General features: G+C 37.8%; 1 protein-coding gene across 1 annotated transcript in view; it reads right to left on the reverse strand.

Annotated features, from left to right (window-relative positions):
* The window catches only part of KCNK2 (potassium two pore domain channel subfamily K member 2), a gene marked incomplete at both ends in the record, with an annotated part of 106,547 nt that overhangs the window by 9,131 nt on the left and 69,592 nt on the right, over positions 1-27,824 (reverse strand). The window contains 3 exons of the mRNA XM_082305446.1: positions 7,141-7,280; positions 15,892-16,078; positions 19,319-19,479. Of these exons, the coding sequence (XP_082161572.1) occupies positions 7,141-7,280; positions 15,892-16,078; positions 19,319-19,479 (488 nt within the window). The remainder of the gene's footprint in view (positions 1-7,140; positions 7,281-15,891; positions 16,079-19,318; positions 19,480-27,824) is intronic.

The following is a 27,824-nucleotide window of genomic DNA, read 5'->3' on the forward strand; positions in this document are numbered from 1 at the left end:
ACAATATCCAAGCACTGAGATTAGCTTAAAAAAAGTAAAGTTTTCAGGAATGATAATCATGAAGATGTGGGCTGAACAAATTCCAGATTAAATATCACTCTGTCAATAGAGTTAAATCACAGATACATTTGTCACAGTAACCTAAAGGATTGATTACATCTTGTCTCCAAAAATCAAGATTTCCTAATGTAAGCCATGATAACGTACATTCAGGGAATCTTCACGGGTAATTAACTCCAAGAAATGCCACTGCTATAACTGAGCTCTCTCAGTTTCCCTTATTATGAAGTATAAGTCACTTGCTCCAGTTTTATTTTTGCAAATTCAATAGCTCTCATCATCACTACCCAGTTGCATACAGCCCACACTGAAGGCATTTCCATCTCCCCTGAACCGTCCAGTTGGCAGGGTAAGACAAGCAGGAGCACTGTGGGAGAGCAGGGCCAGGCACCGACCGCGCCCCCCTGCCCTCGGCAGGCACAGCATGCCATGCTGCTCGTGGAAGTGTATTTAGGCAGCATGTCTCTTGAAATCAGTGCCACACCAGCATCACTTTGGGACACAGCACTTAATATGCAATAACAAAACAGTCGTCTCTAAAGGGCTTTAATATGCCCAGCTAAGAGGTGTGATATCAATATAAATAAATATAAACCACACCAAAATGATAACAGTGTAGATGTTACCTTTGTGTATGTGTGTTGAATCTGAAGTTAAGCAGGCATCACGTCCAAAGTACACAAAGCTATGAGGAAAGACATCTCAAAAAAGTGTCAAAAACCATCAGCAGATGAGTTTTCCTGGGACTCTCAGAACAACATGTTCTTTCATATTCATTATTGCACATAGTAGTACAGTGTACTTGTAGAAGAGTGATTGATACGCAGTATTACAGACTGTTCCCAGGGCAGGACCGAGAACACCACTAGGATAACTTATAACCTCTTGAGAAGGGAAGAGATCAATTTGCATTCAAAACCAGGTCCGCCATTTCTACCTTCTCCTTACGCCAATACCAGTATACATCTCTGAGACTTGGAGATGTTATGGAGGGACTGTACTCCCATCTTTCATTTTTGGGGTGGGTTATTTTTGTCCTGTCACTAGTCAAATTTGACCAGAGACCTATGGCTGTATTTACTGTAGAAAGATTTTATATTTTCCCCGTCTCATAGAAATTATTAGAAACAATCACCTTTTATGAATGTGGCTATTCTTTCTCAAATACACTTTTCTGTACATCTTGGATGGACTGGAAAAAACTCTTAATGCTAGCAGATTTCTCTTCAGACAGCTCTTTTGCCATTTTTGTAGCTCTCTGCATTCTTTCCAAAGTTTAGACCACAGATCTAGGGACTGATTTCTGGTAATATACCTTTTAATAACATCTGCAGCAGTAACACCACTTTCCTACAGAAATTCAATGATCCCCTGCCTGCACATCCTAGAATTGTGTCACCCCTATTAATCATTGCCTTGCAAAAGGACTTCACATGCAATTGCTTTCACACCGTGACTGTCTCTCACAAATATTGCTGATTCAGTGATTTGTAGGAACAGATTTCCATCAAGTCGGTCTGACCTACCCATTGAACTTGTCAATATACAATTCTTAAAACTACTGCAATTGTTTTCTTATTTTTTTGTAAGAAAAGGAAAAGCCCAAACCCTTGTTTTCTTCAACAGAAGCGGATCCATCTCACTTAAAACAATGCACAAGGTATCAGCAATTGGCTCACACCTTTGTAAAAAGCCTCTGAGCACTGGGCTGAAGAGTTATTCTTATCTTCATTTCTAAGCAAAGAGATTTTTGGTGAGAGCCAGTTTTAGAGCTCACCAACACTGAAAGAACTTCTCCTTCCTCCTCCTTGGTCGCACACGCTCACTGAACAGCTTCTGAAGCCTATCTGTTTGCCTGGTACGTCAGTTCAACTCACTAAAACCTTGCAAAACTGTTTCTCACTTGAGTCCACTCATTTTTTCATCTTTTCATGCATACAGCCTATATTTAGGGTCCCTCCTTGGGGGATATGAGAGATGGCTTCAAGTTCTTTTACAGTGGGACCCTTATGCTGGGTGAGCACCTTTAGCCTGAAACTAGTAAAATGAAAAGACAAGAAATATTATAGGGAGTGTGATAATCTCCATGGCATCATCATGACAAGCCTAATTGCATTTTGACAGAAGATTAAACTGAATGATGATTCAGATGAGTCAAATTTAATTTGTTTATAAATATCAAAGATAACAATTGCCTCCTGAATTTCCACAAGAAGTGAATGTGCTATTTCTCATGAAATTTTAGGCTTGGTCTTTAAAGCTGGATCCATATTGTTCAATTCAAAAGACAGACACCCAGCATGAAAAATCACTTGTCCAAACTAAGCCGATGTTTAACATGAGTCAGTCACCTGGACTCTTGATATACAGTGAAGAGAACAGGCTCTTCCAGGATACAATTCATTTCATATTGTAAATCCTTAAAAAATTCAAATGGATCATGCTCATTTCCTTCCGCTGACTATAAAGGGAATGTAGATGACTAGATCAGGTGTTGATATCTACACTGGAGATGAATCCCATCGTCATTGACATGAATGGAGCCTGGACTAGAGCTTAACGAAGAATATTGTGAGGCCAAGGGAAATAAGCACTTAATTTTAAAAACAGGAATTTGATATTTATATACCAAATGACTAAGATTCTTGGTTGGGTAAGCATTTTTGCTAGAAATGCTGAAATTCAGAAGCTGTGACATACTGAAGTAAAAGAAAAATATGACAAGGAAAAAATCCTGCTGAAATTTTACCTTTCAAAGAGACTAAAATCAGAAGACTTTAAAGACTTTAAGACTGAGTAATCAGAGTACAGAGAATAATGAAGAGGAGGGAGTTTAAGGTAAGCTAGTACAGCTGAAGCTGAACTTCAGAGACAGATCGCCTACTTAAGATTACAGCACACAGCATGTTCCAGTGACTTTCTGACACTTCATCTATCTTACTGTATGAACTGCTTCCAGCAGCAGATCTATCCTTCTAAAACTCCCACTTCTGTCTCTACTTGTCTTTCACTTCCCTCCCCATTTTGATGCATTCAAAACTCTCAAGAGTATTTCAGGAGACAAAAGCCACCTGAGCAACTGACAGACATTCTGGTTATCTGGGTTTTAAGACCAAAATACAGCATTATTGTGGATCAGTGCATATCTGATCAGGTTTTTTTGTCTCAGTTCCACTTGCATATGGCAAACTTTCCTGGTAGTATCCTGAAAAAAAATAGATGTTTTATTTTGTTGAAACAGTGAAATGCATTATTACCACAAAGTTTCATGTAAACTGCTTTTAAGAACATTGCAACTGCATTAACAAAAATGTGAACAGGACTACAGATATTAGGTGATACTCATTATCAGCATGCCCCCTTCCTGGAATACAGAGGTATCCGTTCACAATATACACCCTAAATATGCTATGATAAACTATTGTTTACTTTAGACTACAGGAAAAGGCAAAAAGGAGATTATTGCAGCTGCCTATCAAAAGAGATATCAAACACCTTGGCTAATATATAGTTTTGGTTGTTGAGGGGAAGTAAAGAGAGGGGCTTTTCAACACTTGCAACCCCTCTGTCTTCGTCCTGGACTCTGGTACAATTCACTGGACTTGGCTGCTATCAGCCCTCAGTCTTAGACCACTGAAGCCAACACAACCGATCACTACTGAATGATCTGCTCCTGCCCTGAATGATCTCTGTATCTAAAACATGGTAGGCTACTACTATTTTTTTCATGAAAGGTATGGTACAAATCCTACACAAAATCTTGTTTACTTGTAGGTGCTGGTACTCATTAGTAAGTTTCACAAAGGAAGATTTTCAGTGTCTTATATTTCCTAGGAAATATATTAAACTGTTTCAGTTTTCAGAGTGCATTAATTATGGTCCTATAGATTTTATCATAGCCTCTGTCTCTCTGTAGATTTCATATATTGTTTCTGATTTCAAAGGCTACCTTTAGGTATAACGAGCTATTTCCCCACAGACTGACAGAACATTTCCTTAAAAGACAGTTAAAAAACAGACTTAGAACTAGGATTTTCCATTGCACTCATTTCTGCTATTTGAACTCCAGATAGGTTCCATCCATAGAAGCTGGAACAGACCATCATAAATTTAGGTTTAACTGAAAAAACAGGCAATACGAGAAATTCAGAGTCTCCTCTGGCTTCTGCTGGCATAGAGGAGACTTCATGACTACATTTCCACTAAACTCCCCCAGCTTCTTCACTCAAATTTTCCTAGGCAGATAGTAAGGATGAGCTAAGAGCAGCAGTTTTTATCATAAAATGCTACCTGTAAAGTGATTATTTGTACAATGCTTCTGTTCAAACACAGCCAATCTTATAACAAAATGCAATATATTTATATAACTTTCTTCCTACAAAGTATCACTAGGAGAGAGTACAGAAATAATTTTTCGTATTTTCTAAGTAGCATACGACTTGTGCTATGCTATAATTCAGTTCTCAAACTGGTCTCCGTCATTTTTTAAACTGTAGCATTTTTAAACTGCTAAAACATTTTCTTTCTCTTTTGAATTCTCAGACATGCCTGAGCAATGGGTTAAGAAGGGGGGGAGATTTCTGAACATCAGAGATATGATTAATTGAACAAATGGTACCAATTATGTTATGTCTGTCTTTAATCAAACCCAACACACGAGACACTTGTATACAGCAAAATCATGAATACCTGCATCAGCCAAGAGAATTTGGATATATCTGAAGAATGAGGTTTTCCTTTCTGTAGACAAAATGAATATGCTTGTTTAGGCTACAAAGGTGAGAAAGAATGGAAAGATGAAATAGGGCATACATTCCTGGTGCCTGAGAAAAGAAAGTTTGGCATAGCACTGTGCTGCATAACCCAGCAAACGGAGTTTTACTTGATAAAAATAGGAATGTATTTAATGTGTTAAAGGAATCCATGAGTTTGTGCAATTCATGTTTCTTTACATCTTTTCCAAAGTTAGTCTATATTGAAATAGCTTCAGTATAAAATAAAAACAAGGTATTATAAAATTCAAACATTCTTAGTGTATTATCATCATTATAATAATATGGATAATGAGACACTAAACAAGATTAAACCCTCAGTGTGCTCTGTACAATTATATAGCCAAGATAGCATCTTATCCAGAGATCTTACTGTCTGGATAAGAGAGAAGAGTATGAGAAAAGTGAGATTAAAGACCAGATTAATTCTAGGAAATCGAGTGAAGAACTAAAGCGTGTCACCGGTGTCTGAGGAAATGCAGCAAAACCAAGCCTGAACAAGGTATTTTTGCATAGTCCCAGGTCATAGTGCCTCAGTCATATCACATTTTTTCAAGAATCCAGTAACAAGTAACCCAGGGAAACTAAATGCAGTTTAGGAAATGCCTCAAGTTGAGGACAGTTAGCCACTGGGAGAGGGCACAGAAGAAACACCACATGTGCTTGCCCAGCTCTTACTACTTCCTAGCGCAGAGGGAAAAATAGGCTAGATTGACCTAATTCTGAAGTTCAAAATAATGAAGAAAAACCATGCAGGCTAATGGCATTTGAAATGATCTATTGGTTTCCCTGCAGCCAGTGTAAATCACGCAAGTTGGGTGATAAGGATGCCCTCAGCGCTCTTCCAGAAAATGAAATGGTGATCCTGCAAACTGTTGAACTTGCAAATGGGAACACTTGTGTGATACCTGCTGCTCTGTATCTGTGAAGGACACTAGTAAAGCTCATTGTGTAAGGAAAGGTATAAATATCCTTTCAAATTTACAGCACAGGGGCAAAAGATGATGCTCTTTAAATGAAACTGATCAAATAAATATCGTCCTCTGCTTCAGAGCTACATGTTTATGAAATGCCTGGTAAAAGTGTACTTACAACAGACCTGCCACAATGCTGTTTCTAACTATAAAGAGCTATGAGGATAGCAAGGGCAATGAAAAAGGGCTGCCCACCCCAAATGCCTCACAAAGTGGGCTTAATCCTGCCCAAGTGCCCAGCTCACGTCCTCCTGCCTGCTGTCACCATCACTGCTGCCCTCTGGTCAGAAAGCAGCAGGGACCCTGAGGGTCTGTAATAAGTGAAGTTATATAGGTGTAAGCTACCCTTTATAGCAAGGTCTTTGGGAACTCAAGGATTGCCAGGATTACATCTAGGCATTGATGGCGGGCCCTACAGCTAGGAAAACAATTTAAAACAATACAAGTAGTAGGCCACTGCACAGTAACCAACATATTCATTCCATCAAAAATAAATTAGAGTTTTTATATTTGAGTAACACAAATGAACTGATGCATACAGAGGAACTGAAGTTAAATTAGAGGGAAATAATACATTGTTAAAACAAAGTTAATTTATTTCTCAAACTTCTAGTAAAACCTGAAATGTGCTAGCTGCAACAGAAATTTTATTTATCCTCTAGCATTTTCAAAATCAGGACATTTTCTTAAATGACAAAATTTAAAGTAAAGTATTAGAACATCATTGGAATGATAAATACACATTTACAAGTAAAAAATATATTTGAACTGAAAGCAATGCACCTGACTACAAATAACTAGGCATGCCGCTGAAGATACGGTAAAATACACCCAGGCATATTTAAATAATTCATTCCAATACCTTGAATGATATGAAACATTTATTCTCTTACCACTATAAAATGATCAAAGGTATCTTGAATATAACTATTTAGTGATTTAGTATTTTTCTTTACATACCTGCATCCCATATAGAAACAATCAAAGCAGAATGATTTTTGCCTCAAATATTAAGGACTACATTCTACTGTCTAGAATAATCCTTTTAGAGATTTTTTCCCTGTAAGTCAGGTGCAATTGTGCATATACACTTAATTTAATAACACATTTAATCTAATTTTATATGCAGTCATGTAAAAGTCACTGTATGTTTGACTAGACTGCATATTTGACTAGACTGCTACAAAGTTTGGTGCAGTTTGAGCTGCAGCATATACTTCATACATAAACAGCTTTGACCAATGTCCTAGGACCAAAAGCAGCTATAAGCTCACCTGACTTCTAATCAAAGTTTTTTAAAAATAGTATTTCTTCCCCTTTCAAAGTGTTCTTACCTCTTCCTTTGTCTTTTTTGATATGACTCTTAGCCAGTCTCCAATCATGCTGAGGACAGCTGCAAAGTAAGCAAGCCCAACAAGGATCCAGAACCACACCACTGGCTTATAAAAATCTAGGTACTCAATATCTGATCCCCCTGAAAAACAATACAGTTAAAATTAAAGCAGACTTAATAGTTATAGGTGCAAAACTGTTTTTAAATTAATTCTTTTCCTAAAGAAAAGTTATACTTCTTACAGCTTCTTCTGTTTTCTTACCCATGCAGAAATTCAGAGCAAAACATTTTGTTGAATTTGAATGAACGATGATCTAAATTCATCCACTCTTGAAAACAGTTTGGAGTATGCAAATTTTAGACAATGATTGCTAATCATTCTTCATAATTAAAAAATGAATACAGACAAACTGATTCAACTTCTGATATATCGTTATTTAAGGTAGTCATTGAGGACAGCTTGAATGGACTTCCCACCTGCTTCAAATAACAATGCCGTACCAAATTTTAAATACTGCTCTGGAATATGTACTGTGTTTATATCCCGAGAAATCTGATTTTGCAAGGACTTGAAAGACATCTCTATACGTACATGAATCCTTTAGCCCTAGTAAAGAAGAATGGCACCTGCATTAACAAGTGTCCATGTTGGGTAGGCAAACATTATCATCTCTATTTTGCAGATGAGGAAACAAGGGTGCAGGGACTTGAGCTGAACTGATCATACTCAAAAAAAAAAAGGTGGATAAAATAGGTGTCAGCTGAAGGCAGCTTTTTTGAATCCCACTGCCGTAAGCACCAGTCACTTCCTTCCTTCTAGTGTTAAAGTAAAAAAAGGATCATTTCAGAGATGTCTATAATACAGCTTTCAGGTACAATACAGCTATAGAGAACAGATGCTTTATTTCCACACAAAAAAAAGTTAAGTTCATCCAGAGCTCTTGACAACACAAAATAACTCACATTTCACATCTTGCAGTACAATAAAACAGAAGCCTTAAACTTGCAATTCAGCTGTGTTTGGACAAATAAAATCAGGCTCATAGTTTGGGTTGCTGCAAGTAGAAGTTTGATGTGCGTATCTGCCCACAATTGAAGAGACTCTACAGAAAAACCTTTTCAGGCACATTAAAGTAGTTTGTACAGGTACATAATATGTTGCTTTATGCATCTGCATCCTGTACTGAAACAGTCAAAGGACAATTGGCCCCAAAACATCAAGCACCTTGCTAGAGTAACAAGATTAACTCTCATGAAGAGTAATGTTTTTTCCCTCGCTGTTACTATCTAATCATCACAGAGATTACATGCAAATAAAGAATTCTGCTGATGGTTATCTTTGTATGGAAGCCCTCATAGACAGAAAATTTGTCATTCTCATTTCAATAAGCCTTTTCATCAATAAAATCCATTGAGCTGTAGTGGTTTACTCAACTATCCACGAGATGAATCCACATTGCAAAAACAGATATACTTTGATGCTTGCATAGTCGCAAGTGAGGTAGAAAACAGGGCTCTGTCTGGAACAGAAGACAGCCAAACACTAAAGGGTTGAGTCTGTCACAGCCCAAGATAATCAAAATATCAGAAATAAAGCCATTTGTTAACATCATCCAGCTCATGTCAGTCCAGTACAACAGGATTTTAGGGATGATTTGCCCAAAATTTGTTGTCATTCAAAAAAATGGTTGATTACCACCATGCCTTTCCTCTATCAGGAGCTAGTAATGAGCCATGCTCAGTGGTTCACCTTCTCCAGCTGTTCATACAACACACAAGAAAGTATCATATAAACCATCCACTCAGCTGGCTCCTAATTTTTGGTGTGCTAAGTTTATAAACTGAAACTGGAACCTAAGTCTGCCAGTCTGCAGGGAGCACTTCCTTCATAGTTTACACCTAATTTGTTTACAGCAAGGTTAATTACCAGGGCAGGAGTTAGGACATTCATATTCAATCAAGAGTTTTCTTTACTGTCTGGCCAGGAGATGGCTCCATCTAGCCATGCCCAAAGGAGTTCGGCTTTCCTAAAGTTAGAAATGGACAGTCAACAACCCTCTAGGAAAAGGCTTAAGAGCCAAAATCTTTATTAGCTGTTGAGTTTCTGAATTTCAAGGACTCCTCAGGTGAGGCCTCAATTTAATGGAACGCCAGGGAGAGACATACCTAATGATGTTTGTCCTGAGATAGCTAGTCTCCTGTGATGCTTAAACATCAGAATGCTATAATGCAGTTACCTGGGAATGTCATTAAATAGGATTTCACTGGTAGGAAAGCATTATCAAGAGTCAACTGTACTGAATTTAAAGTAAATGGAATTCATTAACTACTGATTTACAATTCACATAAATGGGTATAAATGTATTTGGGTATGAGTATGTATAGATAAATGTATTTGTACTGAAGTATATGAGAATTCATCTAATGATTTTACCGGTAACATTGTAAAAAGCATATCAACATGATACATTTGCATGGATTTTTCATAGCATAATTGGTACTTAATAATGCTATCATCTTTCTTTTGCAAAGCAGATTATTTTATATAGCCCTTTAGGAAGCAAAATGCTGAGAAGGCAGAAGCTGAATTTTTTGTTTGTTTGGCAAAACCAATTTTGTGGGCCAAGGGACAAAAGTTTTTTCCAACTTTGTTTGACCTCTACTTGAAATAGGTGACAACCACAATAAAGAAATACACCTCCCAACTAGAGTGCGCTTAGTCTTTAACTAGAAGTCTCACTGACAATCTTTTACCAAGAGAAGCCACAGCTTATTGCCAAGATGTTTTGTGGTAAAGATTTGATCCAAAGTCCCTTGAAATCTAAGAGAAATCAAAGAGTTTTTCCATCCATCTTCATCACAGGCTATGGCATTGCTGCTGCCACCATTCTTACATCTGCCAAACAACTTTTCAATTATTTGCGATTTTCAGCACTTTCGAAGGCATAGGTTGTTTTATGGCCCAAACACATACTCCTTACCGAGGTGAAAAGCTCTGTGTTTTAGCGAACAATGGCATTAGAGAAGATTTCAGGGGTGCATTAGGACAGATTCTGGTTCTCAGGTAAGGGATCAGGCTTTCAAATATATGTATTTTTTATTTATTTCTTTACATATTACAAGTACATTTTAAGTAAATAATTTTCTTTATTGTTGCCACTCTTTTCCCCATTCTTTCTACAGCTAACTGACTCAAAATAGAAGCATGCAATTATTTCTGTAAAGTTGTCTGGTTTTGTTTGCATTTTTGCTTCAAAAGTAGAAGCAGAGAATAGAAAGTGCTATTGGCGTTGAGTATCTTAATTCCATACCAGCACAAATTTCTGGGTTATTCAAAAGCTGGCCCTTCAAACCAGAAAATGTCTTTATTATTTTTTTTTTTATCAGCAGTACAAATTATTCTGGGTATAGAAGTGTGATTAAATCCAAACACAGTTTTAATTGTAGAATGACAAGTAGCTGTCCATCATCCCCGTTGCGACAAACTGGGCCAACAGGCTTAATCCAGAAACCTCATTTGTCCTGCTCCAAAAAAAATACAGAGGTTCAGCTCTGAGGCTTGAAAGGAATTACCTACAAGGACTGAAAAAAGGGACAGAGAAAGGCCAGCTTGTGCAGAGATGCAGAAAAGCAGCAGGCTTGGGACAAGATAACATCACACTCTGCGAGAGCGAATGTAAGTAGGCCATACAAGTTACTTCATGCCACTCGGTGGAAAATGGAGAGCTACTTCAGAATACGAAGCACAGCTATAAAACACTCCTTACATGCTGTCCTATACAGAAATTGAGCAAGACACAGCACGTTGTCTTAAGCTTAAAGCTGGCTGGCTGGTTCACACCAGACAGCCCCTGTTACGGACGTGAAGTCCTGAGGTGGCAAAGAACACTTCCAAATGCCAAAAAAAAAAAAAAAAAAAAAAAGAAGACAAAGCCTGCGGGAGAGCACACTGCTCTTACGGGATACTCGACACATGCCTCTTGCTTGGCATGACAGCGATTTCTTTCTGTAGAGGTCTTTCTGCTGGGTAAGTAATACCACATAGTGAGAGCAGATCAGCTGGGCTGCTATGACCACCAGGTGAAGCCTTCCAGTTCAGTGACATTAAATGAAACTAAAATATCTCAGTACTCTACAAACTAGGTCTCAGGCCAAGCAACACAGTGCAGACCCAGATATCTGTATTACAGTGGCAATACACTAAATTCAACTACAGACCAAAACAGTAAAGAAGCAATAAGGTAAAAATCAGAGCTCAAACAAGGGGAAAAAAAACCAACAAAGAACAAAAAAACCCAAAAGAGTAAAAATACATTTTTAAAGTGAGACCTGCAAAATTCTGTGATCTGTTGAATTGGACGGATTGCAGTGTAACCTTATATCATCATTATGCCCTGCTGTGAAACAGACTGATGTGCTATTTATATTTCTGACCTCTACTTAATTCAGTCAAGTTTTGGACATCTCATCTAATTTAGATTTGAAACCTGTTAGATTAACCCCCTTAGAAATATTTGACTATACCTTCCAATCTGCACTGCAGTTAAAGGATTTATCTGCACATATGAACAATATATTGTCATGTTATACATATATATACACACATACCTTAGTGCTAACTTTAGTACCCAATAACATCTCTCATTATACTAAAAAATGACACATTTGACCTGAAAAGATCTTTCTTTTCTCTTTCACAGAATATTCATAATATTGGCTGGATTTTCTTCTGTCATATTAAAGTCAATGGTTTCTCTTGAAAGCAAGAAAAGGGATGTTTGACTATGTCCTGATTTTCGTAAGACAGTGCAGGCTGTAGTACAATTTCTTAATTCCTTTTTTTTGTAACAGCCACAACAATAAACTTTCTTCAATTACAAGAAATTACTTATTTCCCTACAAAAATAAAAAAAATTCAACCCCTCCAAAAATTAGAAAAATCAAACCATTTCATAAGACAAAGAAGAGTTACATTTGTTTTTCAGAATACTGTTCATATACTGTCTTGAACATGCACTACAAGGGCTCTTCATCTTTTCCCTCCTTGCATGCACCTTGAGTGATCAGTCTTTTATGTTGGCCTTACTGCTTCTCTTGCTGGTGGAAACTGCAGCTGAAATTTCCATAGGCTCCAAATTGCAACCTAGATTCTGAGCACAAAAGGGAATGTTTTGGCATTCTAATTTCTGGCAACAGAGTACTTGGTCTCCAGTACAAATGAGAAGAAACTTGTAGAAAAATTCTGGAGAACTCTACAAGAATTTCTAATATGACAACCTGCACTATAGCCTGTAACACCATTACATTCCTGAATCCCAAAGTTCTTCTGTTGGCTCCCTTTTGGTACAGCTAGTCAGAAACACTCTCTGCTTTACCTGCTAAAAAGTTCTACAGGACTTCTCTTCAGCTCTTACCTGCAGTGGTGCCAGAAAGCAGTGAGTTCCATGGTAGTGAAAACTGACAGACATCCTAAGAAATGTTTCTTTTAAGCCAAAAGCACATGTTATCACAACCACGACATTTGTATATAGGGCTTGCAAACTTACGTTTTTTCCTCTTGGATGACAGTTCCCAGAAAAAAATTACCAGAATATTTGGAATTTTTCAAATATTTAGAAATTTTGGATTTTTAAGGGAACTTTGAGCCAAAACTGACATATAATCATGAAATATCCCATGGATCTCCAATATGCTACAAGAATTGCCAATTTTATTTTTATTGCTAAAAGAGTTCACTCCACTATAATTGCAAATTGCAGTATCACTGCCCACCACTCTGCTTTAGATTTGACTATAATTCTGAGTGGAAGAAGGTAATTTTCACTCTAAGTATTATTTATGAAACATGCCTTTCTGGCCAGGAAAAGGAATACATTAATGCCAGTGTGAGGTTTTTTCCAAATGCATTGCCATCTAGGCACTAAGTGAACTGAAGCATCATTCTGCCTGCTGCATGCCTCACCGTGACAAACCAGAACCACGAACACCATGCTCTAGAGCCACAATTTCAGATGCAATACCCGTATCCTATCATGACACCCTCCCCTACAGCCTTATACAGCACTACATGCCTTAACTCTACAGATTTGTTTCACATCTGTTTATGGCATTCAGCTTTCCTAAACTTCAAGGATAGTGTTCTAGATGAAGACTACCACAAAAGTATCAATGGCCCTTAGTGTCTGCATGGTAGTTATGACTTACCTAAAAGAAAAACAAGCAAACCAAAAAATCATAAAGACAACTTACTAACTTGATAGAGTGCAAAAGGTTCTGCATACTTCCTCAAAATTAATAAAGAAGCCTAGCCCTTAAGACAAATTTTATCAGCTCTATTGAGAACTTGCAATGTCAGTTTTCTTCAAGTAGCTTAGTATTCATGCACACCAATGACCATAAGCTTCCACAATGCAAAGCACAGTCAATTAATACCTTACCTATCTTTCAGAATTTTTACTTAACTAGACAATTATGTACTGGAATGACAAGAAAACAAATGGACCTTTTGGAAAAATCCTTCAAGTCATCTACCATAAACTGACTATGTTGGTCCACACAAAGATGATAATATTGTCAACTTCATCTCTGACAAAATACAGTCCAGCAGCAATGTTAACCTCCCAGTTATGATGGAGATAGTCATCTAACCCTGTTCTCTTGAGCATCATCTCTGCAAGTACAAATCCAATTTCCACACACTGAAAAACTTTAAGTCAATAACATATTACAGTACAAATACAAGTCTTGTGCATGTTACTCTAAAAGAAAATAGAAGACATTCATGACATTTTGACATCATGCATTTACAGTGGAACTTTAAAATAAAAAAAATATATATATGAAGTGAACCATAAAAGGCCATAAGCTATAGAACAATGTAATTCAAGGACATTCTGTAGAAAGAGAAAGTGTTTCCTGGTAAAATTAAAAAACAGACATGATGTAGGAACAAATTATGATATCAAGTGGTCTACAAATAGAAAAATCCATGGAAATTTATAATGAGAGTAATGATGAATGTACTCAGTGTTCTAGTTAGAACCAAGTGGGCCATTTCAGATAATGCTTTACAGTAAATGTAACCAGGCCTTTATACACTATTATTTTTATTCCCTGACATGCACGTACCCCTCAGGAACAAAAGTCTAAAACACCCACACTCTTGGCTTGGAAACAGCATTTTTTTTTTATTTGGTGCTAGTTAGAATCTGACCAGAATCACAAATTCCTGAAGACAAAAGGGAAATAAAGAAAAACAATATGGGAAAGGAAAAGGGAAAGAGAAATCAGTGAGGCACATTCAAAAGAAATAATAGAAACATCAAAAATAAAACTATGTGAAAGTCCAAATAAATTTCATTTGCCATTTTACAGCCCAGTTCTATAATTTATAAGAATCTTTGGCAACTTCTCACATGGCCTTCGTTTTTTAAACAGTTTGCATTACTTAGTATCTTCAACGCTAATTAAACTTCCCCACATTTTACCCAGATCATTTACGAATATGCCAAACAGTTCAGACACTTCAGAGGTCTGTGTGGGACTTCACCAACCTGAAAAACTTTTCCCAGCGACAAGACCAGTCACATTCCTACCATCAAGGCAAACTTCAGGCAGGCCTGCAAGTCACTAGGAGGAGCTACCCAACCTGAGACCCTCACCTTGGTGCACTTGAACTCATGCAACAGCCGTGGCTGCAGATGGGACACGGGAGGAGCCCACACCACATGGATGTCTGCTAGAAACACTTCCCTCGGCAAACTGACAGCAGCCCAGCACTGCTGTCCTTCTGGGCTACCTTTCTCAGCTACCTCTGCCTTGCACAGAGTTCAGGGGTGGGAGAGAGGCATCTCATGAAAGAGAGAGATGATGGTTCCGCATCAGGAGAAGCATGAGATCAGGCTGAAGAGAGCAAGTCTTGGACTCAGAGCACAAAGCTCTGAATTTCTAATCCTCACCACAACACATCACTGACTCAGACCAACACACTTCCTCAACACAGACAACATATACTTACTCAATCCTATTCTGAGAAGTGGTCTAACACCTCTAACACCTTTTCAAGAAAGAAGCTGATGCAGAGAACTGGCCCAAGCTCTTTTTAGCTGAGTCTGTCAAAGTTATTTGCAACCAATCCAATCCAGGTTAATAGAAGCATAAAAGTTGGACACGTTATCTATGTGTTGTGCTAAACTTTCTCCTTACATTACAAAACACATGGACAAATGTGTACATAGCAAACAAAAAAAGCACAGAAGCAGGATCCAACAGCAATAGAGGCATCTCAATGGCAGAAACAGAGCTCTGGAACAACACTTTGAAAGTAAGAGGTGCACACAAAAAATACGTCATATAACTTCACAGGGTGAGACATTTTAAGCAACTCCAGCTGAAAAAAATACATTCAGCAGATTAAAATACTGTATTAATTCTTGCACTTCACTCAATCTGTAGGAACAAAAATCTACCTAAAAACTAAGTAAAGCATCTTGTAACAGTACAGGAGAAGAAAAAATGGAGTATGCAGAGGCAGACAGCATGCATTTCACTGTCCCACCTCCTGTCTCTAGCCTGCCACATGGTCCAAGATGAGGGCAGGCTCCCTCACGTGCGCTGACACAAGAATGATAAAGGGTAAGATTCAGAGAGAGGCACCACAACAGCGTGTGTCTTTTCCAAAATAATATAAAAATGCAGAACATGTATCACTGTGCAAAATATTATAAAATAAAGAGTTATGAGAAAATCTTACCTGCAACATAGTCACCAAACCCAATGGTAGTTAAAGTGATAACCACAAAGTAAATTGCATCTAGTGTGCTCCAGCCTTCTATGTGCTTGAATATAACTGCAGGAAGAGCAACAAACAGCACGCAGCCAAACAGTATGAATATTATTGTTGAAATTATGCGAATCTTTGTCTGACTCACATTCCATTTCTGGAAAGAGAAGGGGACAGAGAAGAAACCCACCGTTAATAAAACCACGCCACTGTACATAAGCACCTATCACCCACAGTGAGCGCTACGTTGCTCAAGAGGACAGCACATTATAATTCTCAAACAAGCAGAAAAAAAAAAAAATCAAAGCAGGGTTTTATTTTGAAAGGGTTTTCAAAGTAAACATGACTACCCTAGGAAACATTTGCTAGCAGGAAAGGCTGAGCAGGGCTGGACTCTTCATTGCAGCCAGGTTCATGATCTGGGTGAGCAGCATGTGTAGCATTCCTTAATATTAACAGCTGATCATGCTGAAGTCTTGAGTGAGGGCTAGACATTTGAGTGAGCTTCAAGTAGTGCTTCCACCTGCAACATCTCTACTTTTGTGCATCCATAAATAACTGAATAGAAAAGGTGAATTTTAACCATGCAGTTCTCTCTAATCAAGTAACTGGATAAACAGAACCACAGAAAATAGAGCTGGAAGGGAGACACCACCTCTTCCAAACCTGCCCCAAGACAAAAACAACCCAAGTAAGCCACTGCAGATACATTACTGGACAGGCAATACGTGATCATGCTTAACTGTTCTTGTCATCAGAAAGTTTTCTTAATGCTTAACTTGCATCTCATCTCCTTCAGTTTACGTCTACTATTTATGGTCTTATATAAGACAAAAAGAAATTGCTACTTTGCTCTGTCCAGCAAACTTTTACAGGTGTTTTCCTTCAGTCATCTATTCTTTAGACCAAATAAATTAATTTTTTCCATCTTTCTTCACCCATCCATTTTGTTGCTATCCCTTGGCTCCAACCAACTAATTCATGTTTCATTAGGTGTTGTACTCAAAACTACATATAAAAAATATCACAAAATAGAATGGAAGGTTCCTTTCTTATGCTTTATCTATTTATTTATTTACACTCCTATTTATACTTCTAACTATGATGTATGCTTTTTCACAGCAGTATGACATCCTCAGAACCTTTCCGCAAAATTGCACCTAGACAAGTGTTTCCTGACATCTAATCGCATATTTTATTATTCTTTCAAAGAGTACTTTGAAGTTGTCCTTCTTGAATTGAATCCTATATATTCAGACTGCTTCTCAAAATTTTCAAGATCATTCTAATTCTGTCCTCCAACTTTTATTTCTCCCCATCTTGAGATAATCTGTAGATTTAATGAACAAAGTCCTTTATCTGTTGTGTAAACTATTAATGAAATTTAACAGTACCAAAGCTAGAACAGACCACTGCAAGGTCTCATTTGACATGCCCTGCCAGTTTGACAATTTTCCTCTCAGTACAGTTTTCTATTCATCCAAAGCATGTTGGTTCAGTTTAAAGTAAGCAAGGGATTGCACAAAACCGAAAACTTTCACAAAAGGAGACCAAAAATGAAATCACTATTCACGATACATGTTTTCTTGTATTTAAGTTTAGTGCCAATGGAAACTATGTTTTACAGTCAGCATGACCAAGGTCCAGCTTCTGTAACCCAAATGACAGTAGTAGTTTCAGTTATGGCAGCATGAAATTCCCAGTTCTTTTGGAGAACTAGTAAACAGAACAAGGGAGCGTTCCAGACTGCAACATATAGATCAGTGTTTTCATTCAGAGATTCACAAAAGGAGGCAAGATGCTGCTTTTATGTTGGGGCATTCTTGTTGTAGGGATACATTCATTACAAAGAAAGGAAAACCATTAACCCTATGAGCAACAGGCTGAGACACACACAAATTGGTCTCAAATCCTTTGTACTTTTAAGTAAAAAAATAAAATTCAGTAATAAAAAACCAGAAATGATAAAAACAAAGTATTCTTATAGAATGTTCTTGCCTTTTTTAGGCAAATCTCAATAGAAATGTATGTTATTCATCAGTAACTTGTCTGGACCTGAACTGACGTTTCAAAGTTAAAGATACCTGCCTTTTCTTAAAAAGCTTTCAAGCTTGTATTCAGCTATTGCATAAGACTACTCAGCACAGCCCCAGTTTGCTTTGCTTCAAGACTAAAGCCATGGCAGACCCTTCCTATATAGAAAAGATTAGGGCTTGTTGCAGAAAAACAATACTTCCAACACTTGCAGTGCTAATGCAAACAGCTACAAAGTCAGGCTGCTTACTAAGTATTCACTGGACATGACATATTCTACATTCAAAAGGCAAATAGTATTTCATACATATTTTGAACATTAGGTAATAGTTAAACCTACAACATTTTATTAAAGGTTAGTATAACACCTACATAATTTATTTCATTAAGTTTCATTATGCCATTTAGTCTATGTTTCAAAAATCTCAGTAAATACATTTTTAATACCTGAATTAGTAAAATACAACCTTAAACTTCTGTGTGTGAAACAGACTAAGTTAAGTAAATTAAGTTCCTCTGCTAGAATTCAAAGCATTTGGTTGTTAAGGACTGGCTATGGCTGAACTTTATCAATATCTGCACAAGCTTCTAGTCTGCTTGACAGGTCTCTTCCTCTACTGAAGCCGTGCCACTTTGCATGAATAATTAAAGATTGGTAGCCAAAGAAAAGGGCATGAACCTCTAGGCTGTGCTACACAGCTCAGCAGAAGAGGCTGAAAATACCTTAAATGATAGAACATCCTACAGCCTAGTGAGGAGACCGCAAAGGAGTCCAGTGTCAGGGAAGCACCAACAGGCTCTCTACGATTTAGGCTGTCCTGCTTCTGTGAATGCCCAAAGCTTTAGTCACCTACAGACCCATAAATCTGGTAATGTAGATGCCTACAGACTGTATTTCCTCTGGTATGATGGCATCTGAGTAGAGATTTTAAGACCTGTGATTTTAGGCTCAGCCAAAGGTCTTCTGTGAACCAACTCAAAGCAGCAGCAATAATTTCCATGTTACCCCTACAGCTCCACTCTTCCATCTCTCTGAGTCAGAGATTTCCTACCACAATCTATATGACAACCTTTAAAGGTAAACATCACAGCAAGCTTAGGAGTATAAGGGCAAAGCAAAAATACGATGTTTTGGATCTTGTTCTTCCCAACCATAATTATTGTAGAAAATGTTGGGCTTCAGCCAGTTCTCAATTAACAATGTTCAGTAACATGTTCAGACTTCGCGAAGTCCTTCCTACCTTTTGCTAGACATCTGGTTACAATGATGAGGTATACCCTGGTTTTCATACTTTTCATTTCACTTGTTAACTTCAGAACAACGAGCAGCATGAAGAACAAACAAGGCAGTCAGCATACTCACAACAAAGGTATCTTCTACTTTGGCAATTCCTTTTCCAAAGATCGTCCCTAGTTGATCTCCAACACCAGCCAACAGAAAACCAAACAGAGGAATTCCCAATAAGGCATAGATGATACAGAATATCTTTCCACCTTGTGTGCGTGGGGAGATGTTTCCAAAGCCTAAATTACAAACAACTTCAGATGTTTAAGAAGTTACATATATTACATTACACATTTTAAAAGGGCAGTTTACAAACAGGTCCTACTAGGTTAACCATATGACACAGGAAACATTGTGAAAAATCAAATGAAAGTCTAGGCCATATAATCCTCTTTGAGCTAAAATTAAACTGCTGCACAATTCACCAATTTTTTTTTTTTTTATATTCTATATATACTATGAGAAGAAAAACTCCCCCATTAGAGAAATAATTTTTTTTTTTTTTAATTACTGAAATAAATGACAGCTTTTCTCATCTACTACATGTAGTTAATACCAATTGGTTAAGATATGCCTTAGCCTCTGCTACCTGGAAGTGTCTATTACTGGACTTGTAATTGACAGGCTGCAGTACTTGCAAACAAGATACAATTTTCCTTCAGATATGCTGTGTTTCAAAGTGAAGCAGCCTGAAGAAAAGCCACTTGGATGAGCAAAACAGGGATTTATAGAACAAATGGGACTGCTTAAGAGTGTTCATTATTAAAAGGTCTTGGTCCTTTCAGTGTTGCAAACAAAGCTTGGAGAAACGGTTTACAGTTCACAGCTCTGTCCATTCAAAAGTGGAAATCATTTTGTCTTCACTAGCTTGTGTAAAAAAGCACCCTGATATGCCTGTGATAGCTCGATTGCCGCTGGTCCACTTCAAATAGAGAAACTGGAATACAGAGAGCACAGGCTCCAGCATCTGCAAAACGTCCTCAGATGCATCTTCTAGGATTGGTATTTTAATGATTTGCCCAAGGTCAGCAGAACCCTACATACAAGCTTCATGAGCATCAGTCCTCATTTTTAATTCAAAAGTTTTTCTCCTCCAAAGGATCGCTCAATGTTTTGATGGAGCAGTGGGGCAGTTGTAGTAACACCCCAGCATTTGTGACATTACTTCACTTTTCAGCACAACGTGCACTTTGTAGGAAAAAGACTTATTTTGTTGGGGGGGGGAGGGGGAGGCCTTTTGTCAGAAAAAGGCTTATTTTCCATGGAGAGATTAAACAAAAGCCTTTTAAAAAAGTTACCTTTTTTTGTAGGAAAAAATAACTTGTAAATAAAAAGCAAAATATTTTAGCAAGTAATTGAGAAACTTGTTTCTCGGTGTCTTAAATATTAGATACTTTTCATATACACAAAAATCATTCAATGAAAATCCAAATTTCATGTGAAAAAGCTGATAGACAAATTTTATTAGCTCTATTGAGAATTTGCAATATCAGTTTTCTTTTTAAAATACCTTAGTATTTATGCACAATGACTGTAAGCTTCCACAATGCAAAGCACATTTAATGAATAGCTTACCTATTTATCAGAATTTTTATATAACTATTTTGAGCATGTTGTTTTAACATAAATACAGATTTTCTTTGTGAAACCTATTATCTTAATTTTTGGTTCTGCTCTCATGTAGGTAAGCTACACCAAAGCTGTGTCAAAACTACTTTTTCCTTTCAGGACATAGGAGACAAAGCTGCCTCTCACTCAACTTCATTAAAGAAAAAATAAATCACATTGGGAATATATTTTACTCCTAGATATTTTGCCCTAATATCTGTTACCAGATAGTAATTGTGCAAACAATACATGCAATGTTGAGAGTTCATTTAGATAAAAAAAGTTAAAAGTTCCTGTTTTCCCCAAATCATGACTAATAAGCCCTGTCAAACTAAATATAAAGGACAAAATTACAGGAAGCATCATCAATTACAGGTCATGGAGTCCTCCAACTTCATAAGGTTTCCCTGCACTAATATAATAAAAAAGTCTGTCTCAGGCAAGTGGGATAAAGTCACAGCACCTTTAGTCCAACCTAGTATCCTTCCCTAACCCAGAGCCAGGGCTAAAATTACCAATTATTATCATTCAGGAAATTTCAGCTCCACTGAGTTCACTCTGTCCCTTCATGCACCACACAGAAAAGACCCTTGAGTTTTAAAATAAAATTAGCTCATCACCAACCAAAAAGCAGCAAAGAGATCCAAGGTACTCAGTTTTCATAAGTGCGCCTGTTTATGCATCAACAGGAGCTTGAATAGTTGCCAGGGTGTAATTCCTGAGGGGTCTTAATGCAATTCAGAATCAGGGGTCTGGATACACAAGATATATAAAACTCGTACTAAGGGATTTGGAAATCGTTCTCCCTTTTTTGGTTTAAGAACTGTATTCACTTGCTCTACAAAAGTGGTGTCTCGTAATGGTGACAAAATACCCAGCCCAGTGAAGCACATGCCAAGCAGGCAGTTTTACCCTGTTAGCTTCATAAAGCAAACTGGCATTTTCCGTGCATCCCACAGCTATTACAGAGACAATTGCTGCTGCGGCATACTTCTTATCTGCTGCTAATCAGTGTGAGGACAAGAAGTTCACGTTCAGCTCTATATATTCTCCTCTCTAATTCAGAGTCACGTCTTGCTCAAGAAAAGGACGGTACCTCACTTCTACACTCAAATTCTTGCTTTTCATCCTGAAAAATGGCAAATGTTTTTCTTCCATAAACACCAAAGAAGGTCTTGTATTATTAATTATACTTTAGAAAATCCCACACATTACTGGATAATACTCCAACAGGTAGTAGTTTATCTCTGTCCAGATGCTCATTGCACATGATACAAACCATGGCGCTCTCATGACAGGACACGTACTTTAGTGAACTGATCTACCAAGGGGTGCCCATCACACATTAATCACATTTCCTACAGTATCATGTTTCATAACAGTCTGCTGTTGTACACCACAGCCTACTTGCAAATTACACATATTGTCCTTACATCCTACTCTCGGTTTCTCCAGTGAAAAGCTAATCCATCATTTATGCAATGGGAGAGAAAATGTATTTATATTTCATATGGTTGATGTAATTCCTGAGGGTTTTGTCTCAGACAAGTATTATTCCTTGCTTTAAAGAAAAAAAAAAAATCAGATTAATCCTGCTGCTAAGTAAAACTTCATTTCGGGCACTGTGGTTGGAGAGGAGCACAAAGCCCCATGAATGCCACCACAAATCCCTGCGTACCACACAGCTGTTCTCCACACGCAGCGCAGGAACGCCCAGCACTGCTGCAGCAGCTCCCTGGCACAGGGCTGTCACTTCAGAGTTTCTACTTCTGCTCCAGAGGCCAGCATAAAGTCTGTCTACAACTGTTTTGCTCACTGAGAAACCTCGGGGAATCAGCTATATCACACCACACTCTGCTGCCTCTTCCCTCCCTCTGAGATGCTTGCCTAGAGGAGACGGAGGACAACACACACTGTTACCATCCAGGCAGCCTCAGTACCTCAGTTACCCTTCACATCTTCAGTCCCATGCAGTTTTTCCTCTTCCTCTGGTTATACTAAATGGATAGTTCCTAGAACCAGTTGGTTCCCCATTACAACCAACACACTTGGTTTTGAACATGGAAAATAGCTAAGCACTTGATTTAAACCTGCTAAATTTATCAGAAAGTTTCCCTCAAAGAGCTTTTAACCAACTGTCATGGTTTAACCCCAGCCAGCAACCAAGCACCACATAGCCGCTCGCTCACTCCCTGCCCCCCAGTGGGATGGGGGAGAAAATCAGAAGAGTAAAAGTGAAAACTCATGGGTTGAGATAAGAACAGTTTAATAATTGAAATACAATAAAATAATAATCATAATCATCACAAAAGAATATACAAAGCAAGTGATGTACGATGCAATTGCTCACCACCCACTGACCAATGCCCAGCACGTCTCCAAGCAGTGATCGCTGCCCCCCGGCCAACTCCCCCCAGTCTATATACCAGGCATGATGCCATACGGTATGCAACAGCCCTTTGACCAGGCTGGGTCAGCCCCCCTGGCTGTGCCCCCTCCCAGCTTCTTGTGCACCTGGCAGGGCATGGGAAGCTGAAAAGTCCTTGACTAGCATAAGCACTACTTAGCAACAGCTAAAACATCAGTGTGTTACCAACAGTATTCTCATCCTAAATCCAAAACACAGCACCATACCAGCTACTAGGAAGAAAATTAACTCTACCCCAGCCGAAACCAGGACACCAACACTGTCTGCAATGAACAGTACAGAGTAGAAAATTTAACTTGCAGAATGGGATCAGTTTCACCCAAGATAATGTCAGTACCATTTTCAGACTGTCCTTCCCCAATGCACCCCCTCACTTCACTTTCAAAACCAGGAGCACGATTTGCCTCCTATTTTCACCAAATCCCTTTCATGTCCTGCTAAATGCTAAGCATGCCTTTAATGCCCAAAGGACTTTGTGCATTTAGAATATGTTGTCTCTGACAAGCAGCTGTGGACAAGAAATGCATTTTAGAAGGAGCTTCCAGTAACCCCTGAGTGAATTAAGAATAAAAGGCCATTGTAAATACATTGTAACTAATTGCTCCAGTCAACAAAACAACATATTCCATGGTTTCAGCTCCAAAACCCTTACAGCCTCCAAGATTCAAATCAGATTCAAGGGGAACCTCAGTCCCTTTGGCCAGCTATAGAGACGGAAGCAAGGGTACGCTAAATGAAATGAAAAACCCAAGAGACTTCATAGGAATTATTTATTTTCATGCCTCCTTTTTGGACATATTTGTTTGCGGACAAAAGTATCTAACTTTCCTATCTGAAATAGTTTTGCTATTAAGTAGAAATTAGTAACTTTGATAACTACAAATACATTACTGCTTTTGAGCAAAACAATGTTTGAAGTTTCAATTTCTAGCTGTTTCCCCCCCATGACAAAAAATAGGTTATATTGCAAAAATGGAAAATGTGAAATGCTAGAAATTCTCATACAATTCACAAGACACTTTTGTTCAGATGAGACATGAGACTGTCTTTGCATTCAAACATGCATAAAAAGAAAGATTGGCAACTAATTTAAAAAAAAAAAAAATAATTTCTGTTTTAAGTAGAGAAAAAGATCCCTTTGCTTTCTAGTTAACCAGTATCTCAGTCTTTCAGAAAGCTCTTTTAGATCCACATTTTCAAAGCAGAGTTAGAAGAATAGAGACCCCAAATGAATATATTTTCACAGAAAATCCCTAGACAAAGCAGGGCATCTACTGAAACTAGCTGGCTGCAATTAAGTATTTCTCATGTGAGAGATTATAGGTGCTTTTGAGAGTTCTAGGACTAGATTTTACTTGCAAAATTGACTGGAAAAGAGTGTCACCACTTATGATTCATTTATATCAAATAGCTCAAGTGGGATTGAAAGGTCTGGGGAAGGTTTGAAACATTTTCTTTCCAAACAAGAAAATGTAAATTCAAATACCAGTAAATGTTTTCTCACTGTTTTTGACATACCTCAGATTACACAAGACATCATTCATCAGGTAGCAAACAAAGTGAAAATTATACTGAAATAATGTCATATATTTTGAGATATGAGAAACTACTCTCAGCTGTAGGCTTGAATATGTGGGCAATTGATGAAACAGTTCAATATTGAAAGATAAACGACGTGATGAACACACACACCCTTAATTATACAAAAATGGATTACAGAAGCTTGATACCGAGAAGATTGCATAGACTGAGAGAAAAGGCCAAGCTCCTTGCTGCTGAATCCCATGAGGCCGGAGCCAGGTGAACCGGTTGCCATGCCCTCGCCTTCAGCCACCGGACACTGTGTGCAACTGTCGGCAGTATTGCCGTAGGTTCACATCAACCCTGACTATGCAGCTCAATTACAGGGATTACCTTTTTCAAAGGGCATATGTGTGTTTTGATTCTGAATGCCAAATTGATTTTAAGAGATCAAAAGATGCTCTTTCCAGGCCCCGAGGAGCTATTTGACGAAATCTTTATGAAAGGTACCTCACTGAATTTCTAGTAGTAAGATGATTTTTCCCTCTGGATTGCCATTTTTCTCAGGAGATTAGCATTTAAATACATGCCTGCCCATCAGTGCCAAGGCAAAAGATATGCAGTTATTCATAGATAAATAAGATATCCCTTTTAGCATAAATAATGGTCTGGACATAATCATTAAACAAAAAGGCAGTATATGTACCCATACTGGCTATGTGGAAATCTCTGCATACACTGCAGAAATACTAAAACGTGCGTGTTCATGTTCACTGTGTGGAAACATCTGCATTTTTACACTGATCCCCTTTCATTTCCTCTTCTTAACTCTGTCCTACACTCCAAAGTTTGATATACTTGTGTATGCTTGTGTCACATACATATATATTTACAAATAAATATTTCATGGGGATTTATGGCTTTCGTTAGTAATAGTATAAGGACATTTTCGGTCTTCCATGTGACTCTCCTCCCAACATTGTTAAGTAGCTAGAAAATTCCTATTCCCCTTTTTATAAATAGGTCACTGAAGCACAGAGGGAAGGAAAGACCAAAATTCTCTATATCATTCAGGTCCATAACTCACACCTAATCTGTGGCTGAGGACTATACAATCACATTGCATTGATCCTTAACTAGGGAAAGTTTGGCATCTGAAGTCCTCAAAGAACCTCAGTCAAGCTTGCTTGAGGCCACATAGAAATCTGTTGTGAATCCTTAGAAAATCTATGGACTCCCCTTCTGTCAAGGCACACACACACGCAGATGCACATGTATTCCTGAACACAACGCAAGAGAATTTGAAGGCTGAATAAGGACAAAGACTATTTGCAAATCTAAATACTGGGATGAATTGAATATGAATTCCCTTGCAGTGAAAGCACAATATTTCTGTGTTACATACATACATGAATTCTTTCACACATGCACATACTATATCTTATAGCCATTGCTCACAAGCTGTTGCCTGTGGATCTTGTTATGGGCATGCAGCTAATGCTCCTCCTCCAAGTTAATTCTTCAATTTAAAAGTTTAATACTCCTCTGTACATGCAATTGATAAAATTGCCACATGAATCTTGCTGAAGAAAGTGCCCTGTGCAATGACAAAGACGTGAAGGTACCTCTGTTTTAAACTGTGCTCTGCTATGAAACTGAAAATCTCTGCTTTACAGGAATTAGGCATAATTTCTCTACTAGTCACTATAGTTTCTAGAGGCCAGAGAGAAAACTCTTACTAGTTTTAGTCAGTGATTTGGGAACGATGTTGTCAAAGTACAGCTATTTACTTAATGTCATTGCTCAGCCCAACACTCCCTTTGGTATTATCCGGATTCCAACCTCAAAAATTCTGATTTTTAGCACTAATCCATAATTCTGTGTCACAGAAATGTCAATATATTATTTTGAAGGTTATATGTTCTGGCTCAAGCTTGAAAAAAGACATTTTATTAAAAAAACCTCTGAATTACCATAGGGTATAACTTCTCTTTTTCAACTATGAAAAACAACAGGAAAACCTAGACTGACATTAATAAAATGGGTGATATTCAGGAATTGACAAGACAGAGGCTGATCTCCTTTTGGTGGTTTCTTTTCATCTGTGTTCTGTGGGAGCAGTAATCAAATCAATAAAACTTCTTTTTAAAGAACAGGCTATAAATATTCACAGAAAATAAGTTTCCTTCAAGTCAAAGTGCTGTACTAGAGAGGTGAAGGAGCATTGTAAGGAAAGTCTCTGTATGGATACAAAAGCTGTTGCAGTATTCAATAACTCACATTCAGTTGCTAAGGCGATTTCTCAAGGAACTGCATAATAATTGTTAAAAGGCTTTTAAAAGCTTAAACATCAATTCAGATAGCTCTGCCTCCCAGTACAGGTTCTTCATTTCATTCAGCTGTCACTTTGCCCAGTGAAGACTAGCTACTTCTCATCAGTAGTATGACTTCTGTCCCTTTTTCAGTTATTTCTTTTTTTGTTGTTATTGCTTGCACGCATTTAACCTCTAATTCTTATTCTAGCAAAACTGAATCAGCTCCAAAACCCCAAAACTCCCACATGCTTTTGTCCTTTAAGTGAGATTGCTCCATGGGAGCAAGATGCCTGGCTAACACAGCTAGCAAAAACATGATGTACTTTAAAGTAAAAAGTTAATAATTCACAATATCATGAAACTTTTACTACCCACATATTCTTATCAAGTGTAACCGTGTATCAAATGTGACAAAGTGACACTCGTTCTACACCAGTCATGAACAATATCAATGTGTAGATAAAATACATTGATACAGGTGATCCACAGAAAAACAAGAACTGTGAATTCTAGATGTACTGAAAAAAACAATCTAGGAACAATTTTTCTGACACTGTGACTTTAATGGCGATCTGAAATAATTTTTATCTAGAGTTTGGGAGCTTTCTTGTAATACCTTTCCTTTTTGTTCCCTATAAGTAATTGAAGAAACAGGTTTCGTTTTTTGTTTACAAATAAAGCAATTCTTGGTGCTGGGTAAAGCAAGCTCTTG

The sequence above is a fragment of the Platalea leucorodia genome, assembly GCF_965183815.1.
Source record: "Platalea leucorodia genome assembly, chromosome: 3".
In the NCBI taxonomy this organism is placed as follows: domain Eukaryota; kingdom Metazoa; phylum Chordata; class Aves; order Pelecaniformes; family Threskiornithidae; genus Platalea; species Platalea leucorodia.